Source organism: Triticum dicoccoides, chromosome 3B (genome assembly GCF_002162155.2).
Source record: "Triticum dicoccoides isolate Atlit2015 ecotype Zavitan chromosome 3B, WEW_v2.0, whole genome shotgun sequence".
Classification (NCBI taxonomy): domain Eukaryota; kingdom Viridiplantae; phylum Streptophyta; class Magnoliopsida; order Poales; family Poaceae; genus Triticum; species Triticum dicoccoides.
Genome location: NC_041385.1, coordinates 857,591,525 through 857,610,287, shown reverse-complemented (window position 1 = coordinate 857,610,287; position 18,763 = coordinate 857,591,525). Strand labels below are relative to the sequence as shown.

At 43.0% G+C, this 18,763-nt stretch overlaps 2 protein-coding genes and 5 non-coding genes across 9 annotated transcripts; 5 read left to right on the top strand and 2 right to left on the bottom strand.

Annotated features, from left to right (window-relative positions):
• Nucleotides 1-1,134: 1,134 nt before the first annotated feature.
• LOC119278996 (ribosomal protein S19, mitochondrial-like) lies at nucleotides 1,135-3,610 on the top strand. 3 transcript variants are annotated; one of them, XR_005138026.1, is made up of 5 exons: nucleotides 1,135-1,349; nucleotides 1,471-1,538; nucleotides 1,661-1,972; nucleotides 2,812-2,870; nucleotides 3,302-3,610. XR_005138026.1 is itself a non-coding variant. In XM_037560401.1 (4 exons), the coding sequence occupies exons 1-3, from the start codon at nucleotides 1,263-1,265 to the stop codon at nucleotides 1,944-1,946; spliced, it is 441 nt and encodes a 146-aa protein (XP_037416298.1). In that variant the 5' UTR covers nucleotides 1,135-1,262; the 3' UTR covers nucleotides 1,947-1,972; nucleotides 3,302-3,610. The 3 variants fall into 3 exon arrangements, 1 of the variants encoding a protein (XP_037416298.1); XR_005138027.1 differs by having other exon boundaries at nucleotides 2,812-2,874; XM_037560401.1 differs by lacking the exon at nucleotides 2,812-2,870.
• A 2,846-nt stretch (nucleotides 3,611-6,456) lies between these two features.
• On the top strand, nucleotides 6,457-6,547 carry TRNAM-CAU. The gene is given in 2 exon segments: nucleotides 6,457-6,494; nucleotides 6,512-6,547. It is a non-coding gene; the product is annotated as a tRNA-Met (tRNA).
• Nucleotides 6,548-9,016: 2,469 nt separating this feature from the next.
• Nucleotides 9,017-9,090, top strand: TRNAI-AAU. Its single transcript has one exon. It is a non-coding gene; the product is annotated as a tRNA-Ile (tRNA).
• Nucleotides 9,091-12,300: 3,210 nt separating this feature from the next.
• Nucleotides 12,301-12,391, top strand: TRNAM-CAU. The gene is given in 2 exon segments: nucleotides 12,301-12,338; nucleotides 12,356-12,391. It is a non-coding gene; the product is annotated as a tRNA-Met (tRNA).
• A 984-nt stretch (nucleotides 12,392-13,375) lies between these two features.
• Nucleotides 13,376-13,449, top strand: TRNAI-AAU. The gene has a single exon. It is a non-coding gene; the product is annotated as a tRNA-Ile (tRNA).
• A 66-nt stretch (nucleotides 13,450-13,515) lies between these two features.
• On the bottom strand, nucleotides 13,516-13,589 carry TRNAV-AAC. The gene has a single exon. It is a non-coding gene; the product is annotated as a tRNA-Val (tRNA).
• A 354-nt stretch (nucleotides 13,590-13,943) lies between these two features.
• Nucleotides 13,944-16,229, bottom strand: LOC119278995 (30S ribosomal protein S17-like). The gene is made up of 2 exons (XM_037560400.1): nucleotides 15,931-16,229; nucleotides 13,944-14,613 (listed from the first exon to the last, which is right to left on the bottom strand). Exons 1-2 carry the CDS (start codon nucleotides 16,090-16,092, stop codon nucleotides 14,461-14,463), a joined length of 315 nt encoding a protein of 104 aa, XP_037416297.1. The 5' UTR covers nucleotides 16,093-16,229; the 3' UTR covers nucleotides 13,944-14,460.
• Nucleotides 16,230-18,763: the final 2,534 nt, after the last annotated feature.

The following is an 18,763-nucleotide window of genomic DNA, read 5'->3' as shown; positions in this document are numbered from 1 at the left end:
GAAGGGTACTGGCCTCCTCCTGTATTGCCTTTAATATGACCATCGAATCATCTACAAAAAACATATGTGAAACACTTGGTGCCGCTTGGCAAATACGGATGCCACTTATCCTTCCTTCCTCCTCGGTCACATGTTTCCAGGAGGAGGCCCGTGTAACTCTAGATATGGTCGAAACAAGAATCGGAAGGCTACAAGTGTAACCAGGAATGAAATGATGTTGGGAGCAACAAATTAGAAAACCATTTGCATTTCTAGAATGCAAGGTTTGAGAAGGCCCGAATGCATATAAAATACATGGGATTGGACGAATGATGTGAAAGTTGTGCATAGGAAAAAGTTAGGGGGTGCTTTGCCCAAACTTGGTGCAAACATGAGTTTGGTTTGCTCAGATTTGAGAACAAAGTGTACCACCAGAAACATAGCAAAATTATGGTCAAGAAACATAAACCATTTGCCAAATTACGTGCAAACCCTACGCACTGCCGAATTATACTCAACGACGGTTTTGAAGTCCAGGAATCTCAAGTTCATCCAGTCATGCTCTGCGGGAGGTTGAATGGTGTACGTGAGTTTCTGAAATCTATTCTTCAGGGAAATTCAGAGAGTCTTGGGGTCCCTCTCCGCCAGGTACTCATTCTTGAGAATAGTCCAGAGATGACGTCGTGGAAAATGCAGAACCTCAAAGTTCTCAATCCTTGTCGGGCTGCACCCTCGACTGAATCTTCAGCGACGGTGTTTCCTAAACCTCTTCCTTCGAGTATGATTTCAACATCCAATCTCGAGGCGAGATAGTTGTGCCCATGATGAATCCGGTTCTAGTTTTTCATGCGTATAATAGGATTACTAGCAATAATTCATGATTAAAGCAATTTCAGATTACTTGCATAATAAAAGCTACAATAACAATTATATTAAGAGGCACTAGAAAGCATTTAATAATAGAAAATTAAAGTTAATTACAAGGACTAAAATGTAAAACTTCACATTTGACTGCAATTTCCGACAAGGGGTTTCACGCTGGTCGGACCTTTCCGTAATTCATGAGAAGTCCAGGGGCTTTATCGCAAAGATTAGCTCCTTTTTTTTTCTACACAAGAAAATAAGCCTGGGCCATCTTCATGGGTTGGGCCAAAGGCCACGGCCCGCTCACAGTGTGGTTCCGGTAAGGAAGATTTGCTCCTCCTCCTCTCCGTCTCTCCGGTCTCCACGCCGCCGCCGCCCGCTCCTACGGGGAGCCGATCCCGCGCCTGAGCGCAGCAGCCATGGCGATTGCTTCTCTCATCGCCTCCAGGTTCGCCAGGTCCGGCCACGGGCACGCCCTCCCCACCGCCGCCGCGGCCATCTCTCAGGTGCCGCCTCCCCCTCCAACTCTTGCCCCTTGCTCAAAATGCAAATCTTGGTTGTTCCTCCGCCGATGTTGATCTGATATGCTGGTTTGTTCCACCGCGCGCGCGATCTGGTGGTGGTCAGGCGCCCAGGGCCCAGCACGCCGCATCTCCGCTGCTCTCCGGCTTCGGACCACTCACTCGCGCCTTCAGGTAACCACCATCACCAGCTCAACTCACTACGTACGTGCACAGATAACTAGCTGATCCGCTCAACATTGAAATTGAATCGAATGTATGCCCTACCCTGCTGTCCTGTATGTGTGTGTGTGCAGCTCAAGGCCTCTATGGAAGGGAGCGTTCGTCGACGCGTTCCTGCAAAGGATAAAGAACAAGAGGGAGAACCTCAACGGCAAGAAGATCTGGTCTCGCAGGTCTTCCATCCTGCCGGAGTTCGTCGGTTCCACCGTGCTCATTTACAACGGCAAGACTCACGTCCGCTGCAAGATCACCGAGGGGAAGGTCGGCCATAAGCTTGGGGAGTTTGCTTTTACGCGCAGACGGAGGCCCCATCGGGCCATTTTGGCGAAGGGCGGTCAAGGAAAGGGGAAGAAGAAGTAAGAAATGGGAATGTGCGTGCGTCAAAGGTGAGGTTACGATATTGTTATTAGAAATGGATTTGGATATCAGCAGCTGATACTGCACAAAGTTTACCCTTGCTGCATTGTAGCAAGGCTCTTTGTTTATCCTGAAATGAAATTTTCTTTAGTTGCGGCAGGTGGAAATAATAAAAACATTCGGTTGGTGCTAACTTGGGCGTTGTGGCAGAACAATCTGTGTTGCTTGTATTTAGCTTCCAGCCTAACTTGTGATAAATGATGGAACACAGGACAAAAATAACCCACGTTGACCACATCATGCCTTTGCTATCCTCATAGATCTTCGTGTGGCTATCTTTTAGCTATTAGTATGTTGTGGTCAATTTCCAATCTACATTTTGAAAATGGATGTCTTGGTAGATTGTAGATTCCAAACTATATTCCTATTAGATTGTACTCCCTCTCTGAAGAAATATAAGAGTGTTTAGATCACTAAAGTAGTGATCTAAACACTCTTATATTTCTTTATGGAGGGAGTATGTACTTTCATTACCATACCAAAAAGATCAGAAGTATGCGAAGATTGGTTGGGTAGATCAGAAGTTAGGGCAGTCTGACTTCAACCTGCTCTCCTGTGCATTACTCTGTTTTTCTTCACTGTAGCCCATTTATCTTGTAGCACAATTTCAACCTTTGGGCATGATTGAATTAAATTTTCTTGATAATAGTAAAGTTGAGATTTGTGTGTATAGATAACTGATACAAAATCCTGAAGTGAACTTATATTATAAGAGAGGTGACGTGTCAAATCATAGGAGCGTGTCTTTTATTTAATTTTAGTTTGACAAGTGTTTTAAGGAGCTGTACCTTATAATTATAATTCTCAGGTTCTAGTGCCGCACGTCAGGTTTCATCTTCGCCGGCAAATCTTTGTCACATGGTTAAGGCAGGTGACTGTGATGTTCAATATTTGTGATCAGTATCCCATATTTTACTTCTCTTATTGGGGTTGGGTTAAGGTGAATTCTCCTTCCCGTTCAATTGAGTTGTGAATAGTGAGCTACATCTCTTTGTAAACTGTGTATGATGTGTCAAACTGTAGACTAAGGCTGACCCACAATCTGTGCCAAGCCTGTTAAGCATTTGTGCTATGACATCTTATCTTGGTTAGAATGATAATGCAATTGAGATGTATGTATGGCCATAAATGAGTGAGATTGTTGTCGATGCTTATGAAATACATACACAAGCTTGGCTTGTTAAATGTGTTTTCACTATGGTTGCAAATATAATGGAGCTTTCTGTTTCTGGGCGATACTTACTTTTTGTCACTTGCCCAGCTGTTTATCTCACTCTGTTCATAACTTTTAATTTCAGGTGGGTTTATGGACGGTGGGATGAGGGCCTAGTTGAAGCACAAGCACTTGAATCACCTTAATTTTCCGGACTGCGTTTTCTTTCTTACAAGAATAATTATAGCAGAAAGAATGTTTAGCTCATCTTACTTGAAGATTTTCCATGTACTCTGTTTGTTTACTCTGCTAGTGGTTCCAGCATAACTCTAGAGTGCTGGTCTTATATTTCTTTGGGCCTTACTGAGGTCTGATGCCACGACTTGCCAACTGTCATGTGTATCTTGCTACACTTCCTTTGCAATAGGGGTATCTTGCTGATTGTTGCTTTGCATCGGCTAGCATGGTTGCTTTGGATATATTTTTTTTTGGCATAATTAGCTCCTTTCAAGTCTGTTTTGATAGACTTAATCCCCCCTTAAGAATGTATCACAAAATTTAGCCGCCTGCGCCAACGGCGACACGTGTCCTCTGTGGGCACCTGACATATTTAGCATCTTAAGAACATGTCATAAAATTGCTGATTGCTGCTCCAGAAGCATTGATACCTGCACAATGAACATAAGCATAAAACAATAAGAATTCAGAACCTCACGCATGGCAGAGCCCCCTACCAATGAAATCAGAGCTTCCTGCTGCCGGGTGATTTGTAGTGGAGGCTCGAGTCAGAGCTCTCGTCCCACGAGCACCGACCTCGCTGCCGCGCGCCGCCACATTGGAGAAGAGACGAGAAGGGGAGAGGACCTGTTGCTGTCCACGTCGGGCTGATTTTTTTCTACGTTGGCAAATGGCAAGGGCGAAACGGCGTCTCCAACTTACAGCGGGGGCCCACTACTTACTTGGACGCTTCATACTACTTTGTTTCCAATAACTCTGCTGCTCCTGAATCCTGAAGCCCGAAGAACAAAAAATCATTGCCTTAGCAGTAAACTAATGAAGTCACCTGCTTAGTTTTGATGTTGTGTATGTATGTTCGAGTGATCCTGAGGTCGAGAGTTCGAGCCTCTCTCGCCCCAACTTTTGTTTTTTGAATTTTCCCTTTTTTCGAGAATTTTTTTAAAAAGTATTTCCTGCAACAATCCTTTCTTCTGGAATATAAAAAATCCTACTTGTTCCTTTTTTTCTTGAGATTTTTCATTCTTATTTTTTTCATGCAACCATCCTTTCTTCTGGAATAAGAAGATTCCTAGAATCAAACCAAGCACAGCAACATACTCCCTCCGTTCCTAAATATAAGTTTTTGTAGAGATTTCACTATAAACCACATACGGATGTATATAGATGCATTTTAAGTGTAGATTCATCCATGCAAAAAAAAGTGTAGATTCATCCATTTTGCTCCGTATGTAGTCTACCTAGTGGAATCTCTACAAAGACTTATATTTAGGAACGGCGGGAGTACATTGCATAATTTTTCCAAAATACATACACACACATGGTAAGATTTTGAGCGTCACATGACAACATGTAAGTTTTGCTTCAAAGCTAGTTTTCAGCCAAATAGTCGTGTGTATCTTGCTGCTGGATTTGATATGAGCGGGAAATTTTCTGCTGGATAGCTATGCGCGCGTGCAGTACTTTTGTACTTACTATTTTCAGGCATCTCCTTCTCTAGGCGTAGGCCTATTCTTCAGGCATCTTATTGGGTTCATTCTCTTGCTTGCTTGATGTGTTCGCATGTCTATATATTAACATCAACATAATAATTAATCATTTTTGTGACAATTTATACTATCTGCTCTTGCCGAACAGAGACATACTGAATTAAGCCTCTTTGATTCATAGGATTTTATTGACATGTGAATAGGAAAATGGTAGGATTGGAGTGTCATGACATGTTTATTCTTAGAAGCTTGTAGGAATTAGCAAATGATGTTTGATGCACCATAGGGAAGTCACAGAAATTTGAAAAAGAAGTTCGAGTGGATTGTAATTTGAGACTGGATTTTCTACTCCCTGGAGCAGCCACACCTTTCTCCTCTTCAATCTCAAGTTGACGCTGGATGTCCAAGTACTCCAAAGCATTGACACCTGCACTCTAAACATAAGCATAAAACTATAAAAATTCAGAGTCTCACGCATAGCAACAAATGATTGTGGAAGCACAACCCAAATCATTCCGATCGGCAAGCACAACCCTAAATCGAAAGAACAACCCTAAATCGGAGCTCCCTGCCGCTTCAAGGAGAGTATTGTATCGTTGCTTAATGTTTATTATCTTGATGCGGTGAGGTGAGCTGGGGTCGATGTATCCATACATGGATCATGTTATGAACAAATATTTTGTTATTGCAGCCTGCCGGCCACTATCTGTTTTCATTCCTGGTGCTTGGTTTAATTTTTTGAGCACAATGCGGACGCAAGCGCTCGTATATACATGCATACACTCACCCCTATGAATGCACACACGCACACTCTATCTCTATGAGCACCCTGGGACGTGAAATTGAACGGAAAAAAGTGCAAGGGCTTGATCACATGCATGGTACACCTTGATGGGCACACCTGATCTGTATCGAAGTAAGTTTCATGCCTCCATGAACTGATTGACCATTTTGTCAAGGATTGACTAAAGGTTCCAATACAGATAAGAAACTTACAACGAAAGTGCCATGCGTACGATGATTTTTCCGTACGATTTCGTACGACAAGACACAGGCACACTTCCCGAGGTTTGGGCCCACACCACCAGATGAGTCTGGTCGTACAAAGATCGTGTGGATTTCTGTCCGCAACTCTCAACTTAGAAAGGTACAATAAGAACAGATTTGAGAAAATAGCACATGAACATGAATAAAGGAAGTGCAAGGGCTGGATCACATGGTGGTCCATTTGTGCCCCCAAAGTACACTTTGATGGAATGATGGATCCTTGAGAAGTAGTAGGCTCCATATTTTGTCTATTTTCTTTTCTTTGCTTGAGAACCGTGGGGTCGTCGGAATCTTGAACTGATTGGTTGATAGTTTTATCATTGTGTCGGCTATGAACTGAACAATATGAGCCTGCTGTTACTGCATCAGCTGTGAAGAAATGTACACACACACCATTTGTAATCTCTGTAAGTTGCATACGTAAAACTGGGGCTGTGAATGAAGATGAGTAGAATTATAGGTCACTAATGTATGCCTCGCAGTTGGAGAAGAATAGTCTTATTTTCTTGATGAGAGCCAAAAGCATAACGGGGCGGTGGCGCAGTTGGCTAGCGCGTAGGTCTCATAGCTAAATTATGCGAGTGATCCTGAGGTCGAGAGTTCGAGCCTCTCTCGCCCCAAAATTTTTTGCTGGCATGGATTTAATTTATTTCACTTTTGGCTCCTATTTAAGTAATTAAACTGTAATAGGTCTGAACTTGTTTCCACTTTTGGCTCGTATGCAACCACGAAACTTCATGCCAGCTTTTTATTTTTATTTTTTCCATACGATGGATTAGGCCGGCGGTACTGCAATTCAAGAGATAAAGGAACAACAAAACAAAATAGCAAAAAAGAAGATAACGGGCAACACCTAGCTAAAGCAGAAAAAGCTTCAGGCCTCACTCACTGTGTGTTCATCCCTCAGGTGCCAAGGATCAAGTCCAAACCTCGGGCTCCTTCTTTTCTCAACACGCTCATATGTTCCTTTCTTTCCACGCAAATCCTCCCTTCTTTCCGTAAAGCACCCCACTCCGCTCTAGTAACACGTCACATGATATAAACATATACAACGCGGGCTGCCGATATCGCTTCTTTCGCATGGAAAGATTCTCTTAGTTTTCAATCACAAAGACATTATTAGAGGGGACAAAGGGATGACGGAAAGGGTTAAAGCAGCCAATCTTGTTACATATGGGGTATCCCTTTTCTTAAGAACAAACCCAAGTGCAACAACGACAACATACAGTACATAATTCTTCAACCACGACAAAGGGATGATTTGTGTAACGCATCAAATCACCAAAACAATGACAAAAAGGCCCAAAGAGGGACAGACACTTACAAACAAGGACAATGAAATGGGAATCTAGATAGCCAAGGACCAAGATCTGTTGTAGGCTTGTAGCATTTTGACGATTGCTCCATTGAGCAAACATGGTTTTTTCTTGTGATTCATAAGATCAGTATAAGCAAGGAACTAAAAATGGCTCCGGTGATCTTACTCTTCTTCTCTCTCCAGGAGGGAGACAAGTCTTATTTAATTTTACAAGTATAAATGAATAACTTCAAATATGAAAGGCCTATTAGCTCAGTTGGTTAGAGCTTCGTGCTAATAACGCGAAGGTCACATGTTCGAGACCGATATTGCTTCTTTTGCATGGAAAGATTCTCCTGTTTTTCAATCACAAAGATCATTAGAGGGGACAAGAGGATGATCAAAAGGGTTAAGAGCATTTTATCTTGTTACAAATGGGGGGTATCCCTTTTCTTAAGAACCAAACCAAGTGCAACAACGTACACAATTCTTCAAAATGCATACGCACATGGGAATACTTCTTTTTTCGCCGGGAAACACACATGGTAAGACTTTGAACGCCACTTGACACATCCATACATATATGGTCAAATATCAGTCATAAGAAAGGGGGAGATTCTGTAACAACTCTGGGTTGTACATAGCATGCTAGCGGGCTAGTCGCCAGCATCCATCTTTTGTCCAAGAAGCAAAAAATGAAATTGAAAGAGATTTTTGTCTATTTTTTCTTTCTGTATAATAATAGGAATCCAATAACTCCCGAACGTTCAGATTTTGAGCATTTCGTCCCGAACGTTTTGACATGGCAACTTTAGTTCATAGGGGATAGCAACTTCGTCCTTTTTTGGGTTTCTTTTTCAGAAAATTGCCATGTTTCCCTAATCTCACGCAAACTAAACTTGCCATCTAAACCCGTTCGGGTTGCCATGCTTAACTCCCGAACGTTCGGGAGTTATCATTACCGTAATAATATTAGGCTTCATTATTATGTAACTATTGCATGATGATTTGCGCACACATCACATGGTCCGAAACAGTGACCATTTTTTTTTGAACAATGACAAATATCTATAAGCATAGACAGTGAAACGGGAAACTAGACAAGGATGAAAATTTATTCCTACGAGCAAAGATGATTTTTTCGGTTGCTCCTGGTGATGATTTTTCTTCCGATTTATCCTCTTCTTATTCTTTTTCTTCTCATCATAAGATCGATGTACCCCTCTGTAAAGAAATATAGGAGTGTGTCCATGGCTTTGAACGTCGCAAACCAAAGATCGACGTGATGGTGATCGATTAAGTAAGGTGGTTTCATATGGTGTCTTGTGTGCTCCATACTAGCCGTTATTTCCTATCCAAGAATAGAGAAGCGAGGGATACCATGAAAAACGTTGCTGTTGGAGCGCTTAAGAATGGTTATGTACATCATGTGATGCAGAAGTCAAGAGTGATTATTTTCGCTTGGAGCGCTTATAGTGGGTATAGATAGTTGCCATTACTTGCCTGCTTGCACATATGGCTTTTATCACTATGTTGCTTTTTTTTTGCGAAATTTTTATCACTACGTTGCTGTTGGAAGATGATTTGTGTAACCCATCAAATCACCCAAACAATGACAAAAAGGCCCAAAGAGCGTTGGACAGTTACAAACAAGGATAGTGAAATGGGATCTAGACAGCCAAGGACTATGATCTGGTGTAGCATTTTCTAGATCGCTCTTGTTCTGTGACCAGGAGGGAGACAAGTCGTGCTTAATTTTACACATATGGCTTAATAACATAAGTAATCAAAAGGCCTATTAGCTCAGCTGGTTAGAGCGTTTTGCTAATAACGCTAAGGTCACAGGTTCGAGACCTGTATGGGCCATTAACTTCTTTTTTTCCTTTTTTACTTTTTTCTACACAACGGTAAAAATGCGAAAAAAAAATAGTTGAGATGGCTTCGCCCGGGTTCAAACCGGAGACCTGCAGTGTGTTAGACTGACATGATAACCAACTACACCACGAAACCTTTGTGCTTTCTTGCTCGGGTTTACGCTACTAATCTTATAACACCATCATGTGGTCCACTATCTTCACAAGACTGTGTGTCCTTTACATTTTCCATGGCAAGAAGTCACAACATTATATTCCAAGATGTATGGACATAAACCCACAATAAATTACAAATGGGTACCGATCAAAGCATATGGAAAATACACCCAAATACACATGTCCACCATGAATACAATGATGTTTTAGTTAATCAATATATGGTCGGGTGTTTTTTCAATGATGTTTTAGGAGTCCCCGTATTTGCATCGCCACTGAGAACCGTTTGTTAGAAGGGAGAGAGAGGATTGGTGGAATAGTTGATGTTAATGCTTGAGCCCCATGGGCATATATATAGGAGTACAAGGTCGTCTTGGAGTACAAGGCAAGGTGGAATAAATCCTATGCTATCCTATGTTTCCATAATAACAATGATACTCAACACCCCCCCGCAGTCACAACGGGAGCGACGCAGACGGTGAGACTGAAGAAGAATCCGAAGGGAAGCCGACGGACACCCCCCCACAGTCGTAACGGTCGATGCACCGCGAAGTCGTGGCTGGAGTGGAAACCGACGAGGTTGCTCAAGCGAGGCGGTAGCCCTTTGTGCCGTTTGTCAAGGTAGCCGAGAGCGTAGGTAGTATAGCTGTAGTCGAGGTAGCCGTGCGAAGAACGCCGTGGTCGGTGTCGAGTCGGGGGTCGCCGGTGTCAAGGAAGTTGTCGTGGAGCCGCGGGCGCAAGGGGGCGCCGTGGAGTCGCGGAAGAAGAGCAGCGGCGGCGGCGGCCTAAGGAGGCGGCGGCGGCACCTAGAGAAGGTGCGCGGCGGCGGTGCTCGAAGTAGGCGATAATGACCTCGACAGCGTGACGAAGACCGGCGCGGACGGTGACGTTTCCGCGCCAAGGGAGGCGGCGTGCCGCATATCAAAGTTAACGCGTGTGGACGGCGGTGGACCGCGGGCCGCAGCGCTATGGCCCAAAGGGGCGACGCAGCGGCGGCGGGCAGGTCGAGGCGACGACGGGGAAGACCTCAGGGCGGTTGCAGGGATCGCGTGCCACGCTCGCTACGGCCCGACGGGGCGACGTAGCGGCAGCGCGAGGGTCGGTGCAGCCTCGGGGACGACCTGGAACGGACGACCTCGGTGCGGCGGTTGACTGCGGGCCGCGGCACTACGGTCCGAAGGGGCGACGCAGCGGCAGCGCGTGATGTGGTGCAATCATGGGAACGGCCTCAGGGCGGCGGCGAGGACCACGTGCCGCGGCGCTACTGCCCGAAGGGGCGACACAGCGGCGACGTGAATCGGTGCAGCCACGGGGAAAACCACGAGCGGCGGCGCTGCGGCCTGATGGGGCGACGCAGCGGCAGCTCGTTACTCGATCGGCAGGTGCGCACTATTCTTGAGACGATCTTCAAGGGACCGGGCGAGGTGTACAGCAATGCACGAAGGCTGAGTTGATACATAAGCAGACGAGCAGCCTCCAGTGCCTACACGCAGCATGCACAAGCACATACGTGCATGGACACGGCCACGCGCGGAGTGGATCTGCGATCCGGCGCCTGGCGTTGGAGCCAAGCACAACCACGCGTGGTGCGTGAGTGGCCGCGGCCGCACGGAGAGGAGCCGAGGACGGACGAACCCTAGGTACGGGCTGCGCGGCCCCCGGCGGCAGTCATGGAGGCCGACCGTCCTGGGGGCGGCGCGCGGGTGTGGAAGCGACGGTGGCTAGGGTTTAGGATCGATTAGGCTGATATCATGTTAGAAGGGAAAGAGAGGATTGGTTGAATAGTTGATGTTATTGCTTGAGCCTCATGGGCATATATATAGGAGTACAAGGTCGTCTTGGAGTACAAGGCAAGGTGGAATAAATCCTACGCTATCCTATGTTTCCATAATAACAATGATACTCAACATCCCCCGCAGTCACAACGGGAGCGACGCAGGCGATGAGACTGAAGAAGAATCCGAAGAAAAGCCGAGGACACAGTTGATCGACATTATAGCCTACTGCTAACTCCCACCAAATCGGGGGCGAGGACACCACCTCGAGCCAATCTTCCATTCTTTTTGTAAAGTACTCTACTCCACTAGCATCATCAGATGATAATATATGGAGAACACGCGCTCCCGCTGCCGCTTTTTTCTCGTGGAAGGATTCACATGTTTTTCAACCACAAAGACATCATCAGAGGGAACAAGAGGGATGACGGAAAGGGCTAGAGCATTCAGTCTTGTTACATATGGGGAATCCCTTTTCTTCGGAACCAAACCAAGCTCAATAACTATTTTTTTGCAGGACAAGCACAACAACACACAATACATAATTCTTCAAAACACATACACACATGCTGACAATGTAAGGGAGAAAATTTGTAACAACTCTCGGTTGTATGTGGCATGCTAGCGGGTTCGTTACCAGCATCTATCTTTCGCCGAGGAAATAAAAATGAAAAATAATTTTATGTATTTTTTATTTTGTACAGCTAAATGCCTTTATATTTTGTGCACACATCACATCACACAGGGAAGACAAATATTTGCAAACATGGATAGTTGTATTTTGTAGATGGCTCCTAGGAGCAAACATGATTTTCCTACTTGCCACTTATAATGATTTTTCTTCTGATTCGTCCTCTTGTAATTTTTCCTTCTCATCATAAGATGGATATACAACTTTTGTCTCTGTGCATACAGTCATGGCTTTTCTAATTAGTGTTGCAAAGTGCTTACTAGGTACCTGAAGTTCGCCAGCAATGAGAATCTCGTCCAGTACTCGTAGACATGCAAATTTTCCCATTGGTACTAATGTGAATTAGTCATTGATAAAAAAAGACCACAACTCTGGCAAGAAACTGCGTATAACTAAAGTCCTAGGTCATTCGTGTCAATTTTTTATCCTATATGTGAAAAAAAAAATATTGAAAAAAATATAATGAAGATGAGTAGAATCAGGTCACTAACTTATGCCTCTCAGCTGGGGTTTGGACCAAACTGTTTTACTGGCTTGAGAGATAGTATTAATTCTGAGGTATAAGAAACAAAATCAAATAGGGGCGGTGGCGCAGTTGGCTAGCGCGTAGGTCTCATAGCTAAGTTATGCGAGTGATCCTGAGGTCGAGAGTTCGAGCCTCTCTCGCCCCATTTTTTTTTTGAAATTTCCCTTTTTTTGAGTATTTTTTAAATATTTCCGGGACCATTCATTCTTCTGGAATATAAAAAAAATCCACTTCACCTATCTTTTTCAAATGTCCTTTTTTTGGGATTTTTTATTTTAAAATCTTCTCATGCAATCATCCTTTCTTATGGAATAAAAAAGTTCCACTCGCTGAATTTTCTAAACCTGTAGCAGGTCAGGTGCCTTGTTTTGGTCATGTGTAACTGCACAAATTTCTCCCAAAAAACCCAGCCCCTGTTCTTTCTATACTTTCTCAACAAGTATCATCGTTTTTGTAGCAGGACAAGTCTTTTCCTTGCGAACTGGAGATTACAAGAGAACACCTGCTCCCCCCTCAGGCAGGCCTCTGGTCTCGAGAACCAAGTTGAAGTCTTTTCGTAAGGCAGTCCACTCCATTAAACATTACTGCATGATCAAAAATCAACGTATGGAAGAAATTTTGTGAAAATTCTTAGTGGTACGTGCATGCTGGCTCATCACCGGCATCCATCTTTCGCCAGAGAAACAAACATGAAATAAAAAAGGAATCTTGAGTATTTTTCTTCTTTTTGTACAATATGGCTTTATTATTATGTAACTATCGCGTGATGATTTGCGGACACATCGCGTCACATTAAAGTCGAAAGCAGTGACAATTTTTTCCTTCAAAGGCAAAAATATTTACAAGCATGGACAATGAAATGGGAAACTAGACAAGGACCAAGATGTATTGTTGTATTTTGTAGATGGCTCCCAAGCAGATATAATTTTCCTACTTGCCCCCTGCGACGATTTTTCTTCTAATTCATCCTCTTCTTAATAATTCTCTTCTCATCATAAAATCGATATACAACTTTTATACCCATGCATACGTCCATGGCTATAAACGTCGCAAACCAAAGATTGACATGATGGTGGGGTTTATTCACTTATACAAATATATAAATTAGAAAACATTTCAAGCATCAAAGGGCCTATTACCTCAGCTGGTTAGAGCGTCGTGCTAATAACGCGAAGGTCACAGGTTCGAGACCTGTATGGGCCACTATTCTTTTTTTTTCTTTTCTTTTTTGTTTTTTCTACACAATGGACAAAAAAAATAAAATATAAATGGCTTCGCCCGGGTTCGAACCGGAGACCTTCAGTGTGTTAGACTGACGTGATAACCAACTACACCAGGAAACCTTTCTGATGTTTTCTACTCATAGCTTCCAAAACTAGCAGGCCATTTGACCTTACAAACGAGTCAGTAACAGACCCTTGTTTTTTTTTGAGGGAAAGTAACAGAGCCTTGTTGGTTACATATATCCGGACATAATAATCCACTGATCCACAAGAACAGAAAGATGCCATGTGAAGAAAATTAGGTTCACAGCCCAACCAGAAAATTATACTCCTGTATATAATAGTTGGCTCACTGCAAGCGTGACTCAACTGTTCTTCCAAACAAATTCTCCCCATTTTCGGTGATGAACTATTTTTCAGTACGAATAGCTCCTCTTTTCCGTCAAAGCCCGCACATAATCACACGTTGCAACGTGCACAACCAACATGTTTATTCAGATTAGTACACCCGCATAAGATCAGGGATCACACCACGATGATATATCTAACCAAGAGCATATATTCGAGTGCGGCGCGGTACATTCAACAAATGTTTTACAAGGACAAAAGAGCAAGCTTGAACTTCTTCTGCTAGATATTTAATGTCACGGCAATAATCCAGCAGCCACAATGAACACACTAGCTATCGAACGGCCCCAGCTCCGGCATGAACGCCACCATGGCCGCCTCCATGTATGGATAACTATTATGAGGAAATGGTTAAGTTGCACCTACGAATTTTGCTGGGGCAAACTCGAAGCTATAGGGTCCAACATAATTCCCAATCACCAAGTTTCGGATTGCAAACAAATAAACTGATAAGCTGAACATGATGAGCACCATAGAAACCACTAGCTTTTACCAGCCGTTGTTTATTCAGTGAGATGAGATGGTTCTCGGACATGCTGTCAGTCAGTAAAGAACAGGCCGTGTGTTGGGCTCTGAGGATCTTTCAGGCAGATGACTTGGTGCTAGCTTGTTGAGTTGTAGCACCAGAAGCTTTTGGTGCAGGTGGCGGCGCAACATACATCTTAGCTCTGCGAAGAACCTCGGCAACGATCCAATGCTTGTTCTTGCTCAACGGCCTAGAAGGATCCAGCCTAACCTGGAGAGACATTGATCCATCCATTATAGAAAAGAAGAAAATTGTTCTAGTTTATGTTATGTTACAGCTTGGGTGAATGAATCAATGTGCAAAAAGAACACTAGCCTAGTCTCCAGTAAAGTAAGCCGATAAATAGAATACAACACAGGACAAAATGACGCAAACTCGTTAATCTATTCAACAGAGCAACTGTATAACTTTTTTATATTCACAGTCACACAAGCTTCTTTATAAAACCAACCGCTCCTAAGTAATGTGGATCTCTCTCTCTCTCTCGGTACTGAAAGCAAAATTTTGTTCAGCAGAAAACATATTATGAGCAAATTGCAGCCTTAACTGACATGCCATGCACACAACACCAGGTCCAAGCAATCTTTTCAAACTAAACGATGATATCCTAGAATATTATGAAGGATGGAAGGAGAAAAAAGATCACCATTGCTATAACAACAAGCATCATCACTCAAGTGATCAGGAGGCAAGATTGTTTACTCTAAAGATGGCAAACGAAACAATAATTGAGTTTCTCCAATAAACTAGCTAGCTTAATGGATCTTGAGCTTACAAGCCTAAGAAAGTCAACCACATCTATCTTGTTTGAAGTTTACAGAAGAGAATATGCCAGGAGATAAACTGCTAAATCTAGCTAGCTTCATCCCAATGAAAAATATCTAGATAGCTCCAGCCCGGTGATAATATCATAGGTTGACGTATTGTGGAAACGTAAAACAGCCGTGCCATTACGTGACATGTTCAAGACCATGTATTGATGGATATCTATCTATTGGAGTAAAAAGCTAGTAATAAATCTGCTACATTCCTCGGACAGACCTCAAAATTTCTCAGCTACAAGAGCAACATGTAAACATTGTTTGCAGCAGAATCACCCAATTAAAAGGAGTGAATGAATTGAATAAAATGCATAGTACAAACCATGTATATAGAAAGCATGAATTTCTCAGCTGGACTACAAGTTGAACTATCATCATTAAATTTAGACTAAATTCTAACAAGTTAAAATTCAAGTGTCATTAGACAGACAGACAGACAGACCACAAACCTTAATCAACCTAATCAAAATGAAGGAAATGAGCCAGTGAACCAACAAAGACCTTTTTTAACATTAAACTTAAACTAAATTCTATGAGGCTGAATCCAAAGAAAAGCCCCCGGACAGACTAGAAACCTTCATTATTAATCTCAACAGGAAGGAAATGGGTTTCGATTTGGAGAAGTAATGGATCATAAAATCCGCTCCACCAAAGGCAGCATCAGATGACATGAGAGTTGAGAGGGAGGGGTCAATGGCGTACGTACCCTGTCGCCGATGTTGCAGGTCTCGGCCTCGTCGTGCGCCATGAACTTGGAGGTGCGCTTCACGTATCGGTTGTACACCTTGTTGTGGAAGAGGCGGTCCACCGCCACCACCACCGACTTCTGCATCTTGTTCGACACCACGATCCCCACCACCGGCTTCATCTCTTCTCTTCTCTTCTCTTCTCCTCTCCCCACGACGGACGGCGGCGGGCGGCGGCGGCGAGTAGGTTGAGATGCGGAACACCTGCTGCTGTTTTCCGCTAGGGCACGAGGCGACACTGACTGACTCGGTCCAGGCCAGAGCGCGTATCGGGGCCGAGCTGGGCTCTACTCAGAGGCCCACGCTGGTCCAGTTGGGGCGCGTGCTATTGTTGTGGGCCAGATGAGCCTTCAAGTTTTTCTCAAAAAAAATTATAAAAAAAATTCAAGTGTATCCTCTGGTGCCGTCGCCGCCGCCCCCACTCTCTGAGAAATTTAGGCTCCCTCGCCTCCGGCTTCCATCTTGGCGCTCCGAGGTGGGGGGACCTCGGATCTTCAAGACCTCTATATTCTTCGTCAACGTCTAGTGATCATCATAGTTTTGTGAGAATAGATTTCCTCTCATTCTTGTGGTAGTGCCATGAGATTAGAGAGTTTTTTTCCTCACGGATCCGATTATTCGGATCTGATAAGTTTATGTTGTTGTGTCAAGTTTTTTTATTTGTTTGATTCTTTATGGAGGTGAAATCTTTCATCAACACTATGGTGAAGATAACGTGATTCCACAATCTGCACTTCTAAGAGATCATCCTCGGGCCAAGTGTGTTCATCGATCAAGGCTTCCCATATTTTTCCATGGGTGACTCAAGGCACTTTCAAAAATCATTATTGGTAATGTTCGTGCGGGTAAAAGAGTGGCAACATCGTTGCTCCAGTCCAATTGCAGACTCTTTACCGAAGTCAGTCAATTGAATTTCAATGCACAATGGTGTTTACTGTTAAAGTGGCTAGACAATTTTTTATAATAAAAAGCATGTTTTATTAATGTCACCGGCAACAAAAAGATGACTCCATTTTTTGAATGGTCATGCTTATTTTGTAGTAGAAAATTAAAGGCCTTAAATGTTGGATAGACATTACTCATGTATTCTTTGCCTTTTGTCATTTAATTCCTCACCCAGCATTAAGTGCTTCCATTTTTGGGGTGTGACTCACCTCTATCTCTTTTGCCAAGTTTAACAAGCGTTTAAATGCTTTTATTTTTGTCCCTTTTAACAAGTCTATACTCCCTCCATTCCTAAATATGAGGTGTATTAGTTTTTGAAAAAGTCAACTGTTGTCTATGTTTGACCAACTTTACAGCAAAATATATAAAGATTTATAATACTAAATATATAAAATGTAAAAATATAGTTCATGATGAATCTAGTGATAATGATTTGGTATTCTAGACATTGATATTTTTGTCTATAAACTTGGTCAAACTTAGAGAAGTTTGACTTTTTGAAAAAATAATACACCTTATATTGAGGAACGGAGGGAGTATAAGATAACACTCCAGGTACTCCAAGACATAAACATTAGTCCCATTGCCAAATTAAAGTAGACGAAGAGAACGCATATTTTCCTTCCTATAGATCAAAAAAGGAGAGAACCCTTGGGATGGACACACGGGCTGCTATTGTTTGCTTCCTCGTGGTGCTAGCACTAGTGGGTACTCCTATTTCTGCAGGTGTGTTTAATTGTGTTCGTCAAACATAATGGTTTGTGTTTTCTTGGTGGTGCTGCTAATCTAATCTAATGGGGTTTTGCTGCTAATCTTCTAATATAATGGTTTGTGTTTTCTTGGTGTTGTGCAGATAACTGCACGGTCGTTGACGACGGCGGGAAGTTTTTCTGCACCAAGCCCGTGTGCAAGGCCACATGCGAGGTGTTTGCACGTGATAGGAAGGGCAACCTCAAGGACTACCACTGTGAGAAGAAGAACGCCATCAAGGCTGTTTGCTAATGCAACATTTGCTAGCAGAGACTGAAATACTAGCTAGTACTCCCTCCGTTTGGAATTACTTGTCGCGAAAATGGATGTATCTAGACGTATTTTAGTTCTAGATACATTCAGTTTCAAGACAAGTAATTCCGAACGGAGGGAGTACTTGTTAGGCGGTACTTACTTCAGGATGGACCAAAACATGTTATGTATGACCTCATATTGAGAGCAAGGAATAAACAACTTATTACTTGATCTGTTAAATAGTCTTATTTGGAAGCCATGTGGAGTCGTTCGATGTTTTATTGTTCACTTATTTTTCGTTTGAGTTAGTTATTTTAACTATATTTTTTTTGAAAACCATTGGGAATTAAAGGATTATCAAGTCGAATCTTATTGGATCTATCAAGTTGAACCGTATGCTTTAGTTAGGCAAATCCTAACTACATATAGACCTTTAGTTCAACAAGGGATTGGACTGGATTGGTTTCGTCAGCCAACCCGGTGTTCAGTTGCAATCTCAGACTCGCACTATAATTGAGGATATATATAATACACTTACTTTGGTTCATCTCAGACTCTACTCCTTGCAGCATTTTACTACTTAGTTGCAATAAGGGATTCAACTCGACATGTAATAGAACACCAGGGATTGGATTGCCAGTTGACCTGGTGTTCTATTGCAATCTTGGGTGGAATCACTCACTAGAATTAAGGATATATAATGCACTTACTCTAGCCTATGTCAAACTCTACTCTTAGTAGCCTTTTGCTCTTGAGTTGTAAGCGGCAATGAGTTGCCTTTTATTTGTACCGCAAGCATCATTCATATGCATCAATGTAGAAACTACTGGTTGTGTACAATTC